Source organism: Rhineura floridana, chromosome 10 (assembly GCF_030035675.1).
Source record: "Rhineura floridana isolate rRhiFlo1 chromosome 10, rRhiFlo1.hap2, whole genome shotgun sequence".
Taxonomy (NCBI): domain Eukaryota; kingdom Metazoa; phylum Chordata; class Lepidosauria; order Squamata; family Rhineuridae; genus Rhineura; species Rhineura floridana.
The window spans coordinates 37,872,955-37,885,515 of record NC_084489.1 but is presented as its reverse complement, the minus strand read 5'-3'; the positions used below and the strand labels follow the sequence as shown (position 1 = coordinate 37,885,515).

At 39.8% G+C, this 12,561-nt stretch overlaps 1 protein-coding gene across 2 annotated transcripts in view; it reads right to left on the bottom strand.

Annotated features, from left to right (window-relative positions):
* HIBADH (3-hydroxyisobutyrate dehydrogenase) overlaps nt 1–12,561 on the bottom strand; it is a 116,673-nt gene that overhangs the window by 24,018 nt on the left and 80,094 nt on the right. For both annotated transcript variants that reach the window (XM_061587618.1, XM_061587619.1), the window contains exons 5-6: nt 4,283–4,416; nt 3,118–3,194 (exon numbers count right to left, since the gene is read on the bottom strand). In XM_061587618.1, coding sequence (XP_061443602.1) covers nt 3,118–3,194; nt 4,283–4,416 — 211 coding nt within the window. The remainder of the gene's footprint in view (nt 1–3,117; nt 3,195–4,282; nt 4,417–12,561) is intronic.

Sequence of the window (12,561 nt, the reverse complement as noted above, 5' to 3'; positions counted from 1 at the left end):
TCCTAAAGTGGGAGGACACCCCCCCCAAACAAACAGGCCAATCAGCCCTTAACATGTCCATTGCCCATGGAATGCTGACTAACTAGTGAAAGAGAAAAAAGAAAACTGAGTGGGAGGAGGAATGGAATGGAGTGTCCTGGAAATGGAGGGTGGAGGAAAAGTCAGATAGATATAAAAAGTGTCTGGACAGGTCCTTTCCTGGTTCACACTGAAAAGCAATGGAAGTGAGAACTTTTTATAGAAAACAACAGAGAAATTCAACATTTTGGTGCAGGTTGATCTGGGCACTAGTGCACTTTACCTCACATCTCCAATCCTTTCAATGGAGAATCTTTCCCCCTCCACAAAGCCCAATGATGACTGAGCATGCTGAGTACACATAGAATGATGACAGTCGGGTGGTGGTGGTGGATGGAAAACCAGTGTTCAGCTTTGAGCAATGACATCATTATGGAGATTAGGCTAAAGTGGCACCCTGGACAGCTCCATGCAGGGCTCAGGCTAGAGACTACATATAGGAGCAGAGCATTGTTTCAGTGGCAGCTGTGGTTTCTACCCTTTTTCATTTAGCAAAAGTAAGTGAACAAAGCTATTCTATTTCCTGAGTGCTGAATTAGCAAGACTTTACTTGTAGCCTAATTGTTAGCCTCCTTTTAGCTATTGAAACATTCAAGATTCTTTTTTTTTTTTAGAAGTATTTTGTAGTATATACTTTAGGACTACATTTTAAGTGAGGAAAGATAAAATTGGGAATGAGAAAAGTTAGCTTTTCCCCCCAGTACGTCCCATCACTCTGCGTTTCTAGCCTAGCCACTAGAATATGTTAGAACTTTTAGAGAACAGGAAGAGAATTCTCCAAGAGAATTCTTGGAGTGGAGATTCAACAGACAGGACACTCCAAATATTAGGATATGCTAATGGAGAGCCAATTCCTTGCTCTTGAAACTCTTCTTCATCTCACAGCTTACATTAATGCTTGTGTATATTACTGGAGCCCCACCCATCTCATAGTTCCTACAGCCAATCGCGTCCCTACTTTTCTAAAACTTGTCACAGATAAACCTGCCAATTCTCCAACTTTGAGCTGAAGATGTCTGGATTTAGAGCTGAATGTTCTATCTTACACACTGATCCAGCAACTCTGATTTCTGCCATACTAAGGCTCTTTATCAAAGCTGAGGAGTTGCTCTTCCACAATAATTAGAAGCAGATTTTTTTCATAAGGCATTATATTTTCCGAAATGATCCCTTAATGCCTTTTCCCATGGCTCTGATATCCCAATGTGTTTACTCAGAAGTAAGTTGCATTCAGCAAAAGCCCCACTTCAGTAATTTCTTCCTTCTTTGACACTGCTACTAGGCCTTCAGCCAGTCATTTCCTGACATAATTGTCCCTTTATTTAGTTGTTTCTTGGTAAACCATGTCTGAATACTGCTTACCACGAAAACCCTATTCATAGGGTCATCATAAGTTGGAATCGACTTGGCAGTCCATTTTCATTTTATTTGTAGCTTGACTATTGTGATAATTTTTAAATTTTTATTTTTAACCACCCCAAACAATGGCACTGTTCAGGTTATAAACAGGAAACAACTAATTATGGGGCTGATTGTTGTGACCAGCAACCACCAGGAAGTGATTAAAGGCCCAGAAGCAGGTAAATGCTTCAATAGTGCTTTTACAGTCCACACTGGACAGGCTGCTGCTACAACTGCATTTAAAGTCAGAAAAGCAGTCACAAAACAGGTCTATAAAAATGTGGGAAGACAGCAGAGGAAAACACTGGATTGCAATGGTATGGCAACTACTTCACCTGGACTCTCCAACTGAGTGAATGAATGGTATTAATTCAAGAGACAAGGACTAGTATGAAAACACCCTCTGTCTCTGAACTTTTTCCATGATCAGTCATGCTGTGGTGAGACAGCATTTCTGCAAGAAGAAATGGTCTTCATTTAAAATACAGAAACTAGTTAAATGTATGATCAAGATTAGATGTGTGCTACAATAAAATACAATATAAGCAATAAAATTAAAATTAAAAATCATACAGAATCCAGCACAGCACATGACAATTGCTACAACAGGGAGAAAAATCATGAAGTGGTCCACCAGGGCCCTCAGCAATTTCCATGTGGTCCATGGGGGAAAAGGTTTGGGGACCAAGGATTTGGCAGATTTATATTCCACCTTTTGGTCAAATGATCCTCAGACTGCAACACTCCACCACCACCAACACACACAATCCAGCAGCCTTTACTGCAACTTCCTTTCAGCTGCTCCTTCTCTGGCCAATGGATGACTCCAGGTTAATCTTCCTCCTGCCGTGATGTTCTCCTGGGAGGCATTAAGTTGCAACCTGTCAGTGGCCATTAGTCCTCTGGTTGATGAATGAGAGGCATTTTACTTTTGTACCGTGCCTGGTGTACCATAGGCACTTTTATAAATAATAAACTGTAACAACTGCAACACTAATATTATGTAGGGAATGAACCTGGGCTTGTTGTTTATATGCAATCACAGGGATGCAATTATTATTTAATATCTATTGTGGTTTTCAGAGTCATGGATCAAGTAGAAGGAATGTAAGACAGGAATTCCACATCTGGAGTTTCCCAGAAACCTTGCCAGCTTAGTAAGTGCATGTTCAGCAGTTAGTAGATACAGGACATGAAGCCACAAAGCACGTTTCAAAATGTGGAAGCTAAATGTCAGAGCTGCATATGGGAGAGTTCACACAACTGCAAGCTTCTAGATCACATAATTATGTAAATAATAATTGTACCCCTTTTGTATTTTCAAGCAGTTGCATCTGATATTCTCTCTCACTTGTATGTTTCATCTGGAAATAAAAAAGAGCCCCTATATATAACCTCTTAAAATGTAGATTTATTCTTTACAAAGAATGTTCATATTTCCTGAAATCCTAGCCTAGATTAACGAACAAGATGGTTAGGGCTTTTTAAAAACATTGTAATAATGAATTACTACACTTGCGTTGTATACAGCTGTTAATCTACATTTCTTAAACATCATTTTTTCCCCGTAGAAGAGTCAGTCAGAAAAACACATAAACACCATCAATATAAAAAGGATATCATACAATTCAAACATACCTGATTCCAAGATTCATGGCCTCTGCTGTTCCAATCATACTGATGGCTAATAGCATGTTGTTGCAGATTTTTGCAGCCTGAAAATAAATTCAACATCCCATGAATTTCTGCTATTCAGATAACCATTGATCAGGAACTTGATTCTGCTATGGAAGCATTTGTTCCACAGCCAATCCCTACCACAAATACCAACACATTTTCATGGGCCATGACATCAAAAGCTGCAAAACATTTTTTGGCATACTTGGTGTGCTTCAGATATAATGGCCACTAGCATTTGCACTTTTAGAAGAAATGTATAAATATTTATTCTTATTGACAATAATTTGTTGATGCCACTGTCTAATAACCAACCAAAAAAGTAGTGTTAGCAAATCCTAACAAATAAGTACTTATAGTTCATTAGAAAGCATAAGCAAATATATGTCTTACGTTTTCATATGCATGAGCCTGCTTCATCAGCTGTATAAACTGGATTGAGAAGGTGGTAACTACATATCCTTGTTTTACACTTCACCTATAAGTACATGTTATTTGTATTTACTTTTCACTTTTTAAACTTGGTTTATCTTCTGCTGTAAATCAATCCATGCATCCCAGGATTTAGGCCTTTGCCTATTCTATGATAGGCAAATTCATCTATGAAGCACCCCAGGACTTTTCATCCATTTTAAATTCATTATTATAAAGGCTTCTATACTGTTTCCCAGTAAAGTTTAAAGAAATATATGAATAAGATCAAATAAACTATTAAAAAACCCTACCCCTCCCAAGTAATCAAAAATGCAACAGATCAGCAGGTAATTTGACAACTCAGTTATCAAAGGCACACTGAAAAAGAAAGTCTTAACCTGTCTCTGGAAAGATAGCAAGAAATGGGCCATATCCATGTTCTAAGGTAGCTCTAGAGTGGCAGCAGACAAGGCTCTGCTTCTTAGGGTCTAGCCTCTGGATAGAGTGGACCTTTAAACAGGACACTAATAGCAGGCCTCAGTGCTGGAGTGTGTTTCAGTTAATAACCAGTTTAAGTGGGAATATCAGTGTGCAATTTAGGATGGGGGGGGAGGAAGAACCACAAGGATGTTTAAAAAATTGTTAAGAGGGTTTGACTGGAAAAAGAAGAGACAAATGCTAAGCAGGATTCCAGGAATGAATCAAATTGTACCTGTCCAGTTCCAACTTCTCCACAGTAGACTACGTTGGAACCCATACATGTGAGCAGTTCCTTTGCAGCATTGAATTCTTGCTCTACTCCTCCAACCATGAATGTAAGGTTTCCTGCACGAGCAGCTCCCACACCTAAAGTTTTTTTTAAAGAAAACAACAACACATAATGGAATTTTACTTCTTTTCAGGTCAGTCCATTCACAGCTACTTAACAATGGAATCATGAAAAGACCCTCAAAGTCCATCACAGACGCAAAAGAAAACAAAAAGAAATCCAAAAGGATGTAGGTAAGAAAGGTTTAACATCAAGAACCCTCCAAAAGTAGGAGCCAAACGCCTGGGAGAAGAGAAATGGTTTTGCCTGTGGTAGCTCAGTATCTATATTATTCTGGGTTTGACCATATTGATTACTATGAGGCAGTCTATTGTATGGCTGGGTCTAAAGTTTCATGCACCCCAAAACCTTATAAAAGCCTATAAACAGCTGCCATGTCACAAGAAATCTTAATGGTGAACATCTCATTAAAGTCTCTTATATAAGAATCCAATAATGCTGCTGCATTTATTAAGCACCAAGTTATAAATTAAAAAGTTACATTCATCTCTAAAGACAAAGAAGCCATGAAGAGAGAAGATTAAGAAGCTGCCTTATCCTGAATCAGGCCATTGGTCTATCTATCTTAGTCTTGTCTGCACTGACGGGCAGTGGCTCTCCAGGATTTGAGGCAGGGATTCTCTCCTAGTCCTGCCTGGGGATGCTGGAGATTGAACTTGAGATCTTCTGCATGTAGAACAGAGGCTCTACCACTGAGCTATGGCCCTTCTCCAAATCACCCCCCCAGCAGGAACTTTACTCCTTGACATAATATAAAGTTCTTTTACAAAGAAAGGCTGTTCTATTACAATATTTTTGCACAGTTCCCGAGAACTCCTTTAAGCAGATCGTTAGTTGAACATATCAACTTGTAAATGGGCGAATTGGCCCAATGACAGACAAGAATATCCCATCACAGAAGATCATACAAATGTAGAAATTACTATTCTTGAAGACAAAACACAACCTCACTAGTGACCTGTGAATACCCATCTGACTCCTTGGAAGGAGACAATTCCTCTCATCTACTCTGAATTGAGTTAATATTACCTAATAGGATTGAAAGGGGAATGAAAGGAACCTGTATGCTCCTTGGTGACAGACTTTGAATTGAAAGAAGGAAATGGCACACACACACATCCAAGCAAACAGGCTGTTTCAAGTGAAGCGTTATGGCCTCAGACTATGGTGGTGGTCTAGTTAGTTGGCCAATCTTTAGAAAATCCAGGTAATTTCCTTCACAGTAAGGGATTAACAAAAGAATGCTGACCAAGAAAAAGAGCAGAATCTGGGGAAAGAGCAGAAGAAGATGTATAGTTTCATACTCACGGAGCACTTGGGCATAAGAATCTGGAATATTGCTGTCCTTGGTGAGTCCAACAGGACCAGACCTGCCACATTTTTTCCTATGCTCACACTTTCATACGGCCAACAGCAGCCTTTGCCAAATACTTTTTGGAAGAGCTTTATCACTGACCTTTTTTTTAACCCTTGCTACTAATCCCCTGGCCTTATATCCAGCAAATTTAAGTCAAAACATTACAAACAAAAATCCAGAATTATTCAACACAGGTACCTTTCTATCAGATTACAGATTGCTTAATAGCTCCAAAAAATCACTGACAAGAGCAAGCTGAACACCAACAATAATTTTCAGCTGGTTAACCATCTGACATGTCACTCTTTCACTTACCCAAACACTAGGAAGAAGTACAGTGAGTTATGAAAAAACAAACAAACGTTTTGTTTGTAAATGAAGGGCCTCAGAACATTCCACACAATGATAGACAGTTTGTGGTTCTATCCAACATTTTATGTTGTTGCCAACCTTAGGGTTTATGATATGCCTCAGATGATCACAGAGAACGGGTCAGCATTAAAAAAGATTTACTTTTGTCAGTTTCACATTGAGATACAGGAACCCAGCTAAGTGCTTGGCTTGCATTACATGTCCAACGAAAAACAACCACGCTCCAATTGCTCAGAATTCAGAAGTCCAGGAAAAGTGATGAGTTTTTGCTTTCAAGTCAAATCAAGAAGATATTGCTGCTATCTGGTAGATTCCGACCCCTTCTGTTAGCTTGATCACCACATCTCCCCTAGCAGTTGGGAGAGGGAAAAGCAGCTCTCCCAAGTTTGGGGAGACTGTAAAATTTTACCTTGTTCCAAATATTTCCTAACACCTTGAGGTAACTGCTAGGTAAAAAAAACACCTAGAGATGTTGAGTGCAGTGTCATCAGGAAGCTGGCAACACCTAGCTCTATTCAAGTAACTGAATGGCGTTATAGGCTTTGTGAAGGAGAGTAAGTTGAAGGGAAAAGTATTTAATGCAGAAGCGAGAATGGCTTGAGGCCCGTATGATGAGAGGGAAGTGAAAATTGCCTGATCACTTTACCCCTAAAGCAGGAATGGGGAACCTCAGGTAGCCTCCCGGGTCCTTGGCTCTCTCCCCAGGCCACACCTCTTATCAGCCCTGCAAAAACACTCATTTTTGCTTGAACCGGGTCCTTGAAATCTGATGAGGCCTCTTGCCTAGATGAAGGATAGAGAGGGTTGTGCAAGTATATGAAGAATGGGAGTCACCAACCCAGCACCACAGGTGCCATCGTGCCTATAAAGGCCTTCATTAATGCTGCTGGACAGGGGACCCAGACTCTGAGCTTCCAATTAAAAAAGTAAGTCTCTAGCCCTCATAGAAAGAAAGTTATGAAGCAAAACGTTCAGGTATAGCTTCTAAGAGATTTCTGTGAAGTGAGCCAACCTGGTTGCTCTTTTTTTTTTTTTTGCCAATTAGTGAAGTCAAAGCAATGATTGATACCCAAGTGGACACTAGGCAATAGGAATCCATAGAGTCCTAAAGAGCTGCTGTTTCCCCCTCCCCTTTAATACACTTTTTCCTGCTTCTGTCTTATTTTCTAGTAGTCCTTGGAATCTCCACAGTGTGCTCTTCCTTTTTTCCTAGCAACCAGGATGCACCTTTCCCGTAGTGGGTTTGATCAGCTACTCTCCAGAAATTATTTTCTGTAAATACTACTACTATATAGTGAGTGTGGGTGGATGTGAAAGAATCCCTTCTGTATACGGCAAATGCAAAACGTGAAAACTTTGCAAAAAGACTGACAGTGCAATCCAATACATGTCTACTCAGAAGTAAGCTCCACTGGATTCAATGGGACTTACTCCCAGGTAAGTGTATTGGATTGCAGCCTAGGTCATGTCTCTTGCTGTGCAGGAGCTGATGTCCAGACACTAATTAAGAATCCACTGTATAGTTAACTTACAGTACAATGGTATACATGTCTACTTCACAAGTACGTCTTTTCCAGTTTAATGGTTACAGTGGGTACAGGATGGCAGCCTAAGCTTTGGTTTATGATTGGCATTGGGGAAAACAGGGTTCTTGTGCCTTTAATAGTTGTATTTTTAGTCGGGACCAGCAGAATATAGCTGACTTCCCATGGCAAACATGAGGTTGTCAGGGGGTGGAGGTGAGCAATAACTGTAATATCTCTAATTTTGTGTTATGCCATGCCCCATGGCAGCCATCTTGTGTTATGACACACCCCTGTGGCAGCCATTTTGTGAGTGGTACTCTTAGCACTCTCTCAAAATTTGAAATGTGCTCCCTCGTCCAAACAGGTTGATGACCCCTGGTGTAGAAACTAGTCTATGTTACAAAAGTAAGATTTACATTTGTTGCTCTGCCCCTTTTGCCTCTGGCCCTGCTCTCACTGATATGTGCCCCCCAGAAGACTGTTCAGAAGGAAATGTGGACCTTCAGCTGAACATAGTTCCCAATCTCTGCCCTGAAATATCAGGTTCACAGTGTGGGGATGCCCCAACTTTGCTGCTATAGTTTCAGGCAGCAGAGGCGAGTCCATTAGGACAAGTGGAGCATTAACCCACCAACCTCAGTCCGTCCTCAGCCAGCCCACACCTGTCTACCTTCTTCTTTACATCCTGTCCAGGAGGTGGCACTGCCTGTCAGCTACCTCCTCTTCAGTTTAGGAATTGTCCTTATAATTAGTTGGCTCTGTCTGTCATTGGCTATGGCTCCACTGTTGGGCTCCCTACCTTCCGCCCCACCAGTTCCAATCAGCACCAGCCACCACTGGTTCAGGTGGCTGCTGCTGCCTTTTATCACCTTTATCTGAAAAGCCTGGTGTCTACTCTCTGAAATCTGGCATCTAGTCATAGTCCTTCGTGGACTATGGTAATTTGGATTATTGCAATGTGCTCAATGTCAGGTTCACTTGGAAGCTTCAGCTGGTGCAGAACACCCCAGTCTAACAGGTAAACACAGAAAAGATATAACTCCTAATTTGGCATTGCTGTACTTGCTGCCTATTAGCCTGGATGCCTATTCAAAGTGCTTTTCCTTTAAAGCTGGGGATGAGATAACACCAAAGATTGAATGCAGTCTGTTGTATGAATTTCCCTGTCCCCTCAGGTCATCCACTGAGCCTTTTCTCAATACCCCTTCTATCCATAAAGAAATATGGCTACAGGGATGAGCCTCTTCAATGGTGATGCAGCAGGTTTAAGGAAGGAGAGAGAAAAGGAATTATTTTGCTCTAGTATTGGTCCAAGCCATTGCTGCAGTTGGCCAGGGTCGAAGAATCATTTACTTTCAGAATTTGCAAAACTTTCAAGTTTTTCAAGCTCCTGATGGAGGAGTCTTTGTACTCCAAAACATATTGAGCTACATTAAGGATTTCTTGTACAAGTACTGGTATTTCCTCTCCGTTTCTCCCCCCCCCGCTTGGTTCATTTGAGGTGGTCTTCTCCCCATCCTTGTGCACCCATTAAAGCTTAATACCAAAACTTCAACATTTGAGATGTATATTTACTTAAGAACATATACTCAGCTAGGCCATTGGTTCATCTAGCTCAGTATTGCCTACACAGACTGACAGCAGGTCTCCATGGGTTTCAGGTTGGGTTACCTCCCAGCCCCACCCGGAGATTCCAGGGAGTGAACCTGGGACCTTATACGTGCAACGCAGCTGCTCTACTATAGCCTTTCCTCCATAATTGGGCAATTGTAGTTTGTTTTAAATGGTTTTTAATATTGCATTTTAAATTGTTGCGATCCATCTTGGAACCTTAGGGTGAAGGATAGGTAATAAGTCAAATTAATAATAATAATTTTACTGCTCATGTGGAAACCTGCATGTGCACAGCACTCTTCATCAGAGATCTTGCCTCATGTCCTACGGCCATCAAAGGTTTAGCCAGCTGGGACATGCATGACAGGATCTTTTGGGTTGTGGCACCCAGACTGTGCAATTTCTCACCTCAGAGAGCACAGCTGGCCCCTTCCTTACTAGCTTTATGGTATCATGGAGGATAAGGCTATCAATGCCTAGCAGTCACCATGCCTCTGTACTACCTCCAGTATCAGACATAGTGGGTTGAATCTAATCTTAGTCATACTCAGCCGAGACCCACTGAAATGAATGAGCATGACTAAGTTAGATCCTTTCATTTTCATAGGTCTACACTAAGTAAAATTCAGTTGGATACAACCCAGTGTGCCTCTGAATATCAGTTGCTGGAGATAATGAGCGGAAGAGTTGCTATTGCCCTTATATCATGTTTGTGAACTTCCCATAGGTATCTGGTTGGCCACTGTGAGAACAGAATGCTAGGGCAGATGGGTCTTGTAGTCCGATCCAGCAGGGCTCTTCTTATGCTCTTAATGATTTTTCTGTTTTGGCAAGCTTTTGAAATGGCTTGTGCTGATATATTTTTGATGGTGGTGGTGAACTTTGCTGTAAATATTTCAGCTGCTTCTGTTTTTAGCCCTTTGTTTGTTTTTTGTTTTTATTATCTTAATATATTTAGTTCATGATACCTTACAAAAATATTTATAACCCGCCTTAAAATAAAAACATTCAAGATAGCTTACAGACGTAGACACAGGATAAAGCTAGCATAATAGAAGACAAACAGAAGAACAACAGATTAATTAAATCTCCAATCTACTCCAACCTCCAATCACAAACCAGAGAAGGATTTCAGGTCTTAAGCTCTAACCTCTTGCATTGGAGAGCTTTGTAAGCCCCCAAAGCTGTTCCTCAAAGCTAGCTCGGGAGAACTTTGCAGACATCTCTATTTTTATCTTGAAACTACCTTGGAAAGAGGCTATAAATACATAAAGTTCTACTTTAATTGTCTCAGAATTTCAGATGTAATCTTGTTTTGCAAATATTTTGTATTATTACAGTTTTGAACATAATTTGTTATTTGAACAAAGAACACCAAGGGAAAAAAGGAGGTCAACGTTTTAATTGTCTCCAATTTTACACCATCATCTTCCAGTCAGAAAATTAAATCTCTCTGCTCTGCTTGTCAAAGTGCAAGAATGCATATGGTTCTTATGTCAACAATTTTACAAATATGCATCTTAAGGGATTAGAATCCACTGTAGTTTGTTACTATCAGCTCATGGTTTTTGACAATTGCTCTTATTCGACTTTAATGCCTAAAACATTTTCTTCTTGAAATTCCTGCTACCTCACATGACATATTCTACGATGTGCTTGAGGAAACCAAACTGTACCATAAATACTAAAAAAAAGAAAAATACTTTTACAAACCTTATGCTTGAGGAACTCAAACATAACATGTTGGCTACTAAAGTCCAACATTACAGATTAAATTCTACCCTAATTTTGGAAACTGTGACATGCAAACATTAATTTTATTCCATTTACAACTGCATCAAATGTGTGTAAAGAGATATAAATCTCCTTGAATATAACATGGATATATTTCAATAGAACAGCACCTTAACAGCATTTACGGTTAATTCCACTCAAACCAGTAAATCACTTAATTTACTAAAATGTACTTAAATGTTTTAACCAGTCTGCCATCAAATGAGATAAAGAAGAGGGCCAAGGGGACCAGGCTGCTATGTGAACTGTCTTTAAAATACAATTGTTTTAATCATTTTCTACAGATGTAGCATCACAAGGGTCTGCTGTCACAGGGACCATTTACGACTTGTAATGGTGTCTCTATTGTTTACCAGTGACATTCGTGCTAAAAAGCGACAGCTGGGACAGAAAGCTGCTACTCAACAGAACAATATAATCCTGTGAAAAGTAATCAACAAATTTAAGAGTGTTAATTAACTTTACACTTTATCATGTTCAATTAGTTGCCCTTTCTAGAAAAAAGATTGCCGTGCACAATCGGTTTAGAGCATGCCATGTTTGATTTGTAAGTGATCACTGTTTTGGTTTTAGAGTCGATGTCAGCTGTTCTCTTGGGTTTTGGTGACACAGATGAATGGCTCTATGCATGTTTCAGGGGTGATCTGGTTTAACAAAGTAGCATAACATAACCTCTTGTTAATGTATTGCTGGTTTTACCTAGAAGGAAAAAACAGCAGCATATGCAGGCATGTGCACACACAAATATATTTCTACAAATAAACAAGCATGATGGCTCTACAGACAACAAAATAAAGTTTTATCTTCTTCTGAGATACAAAGAGACACTTAAATGAACCATTTTTCATCATTATTTCTCAAAGCAAGGCTTGTCTTTTAGGGGCACGTTTGGGATCATTTCCTCACAGCAAGGTTTCTGGTTCTGCTGCATTATGCACTATGCACAAACATGCTCTCACATTTTGCTTAATGTGCATTGCCTTTTATAATGGCAGCTGAAATAAATGTTGCATAGCTGTTCTTGGTACAGGCACATATATGAAACTACAATGAGACTTTTACATTTCTGAGACATATTTATAACTGGGGATTCTGTAAGAAAGTTAAGAGTCATCTGTGATTACCATCTATCTTTATTTCTTTTAGTACAGTTTTTCTGTTGCTAATGGGACAAGGCAAAACATGATGAAGTAACAATGTATTCAGAAGTGCATCTTAATGAAGACCACCATGTTGCCCAGCACTGACAAGCAGAGCTCTGGATCAGATTATTTCTCACCTTAGTGATGTGCTCAAACTAAAACAAAAAACAAAAACAAAAAACCCAGAGGCTTATATCAATGCGGTGGGAATGCACTGAAGCATCATACAGAACAGCAGCTCATTACTACAACTAAATTTTCTGTGATCAATGGAAAACATTTAGAATATAATTGGTTAATTACTGACTCTATAAGCAAAGAAAAATGTAGCTAGCTGAATACACAAATTACAAAATG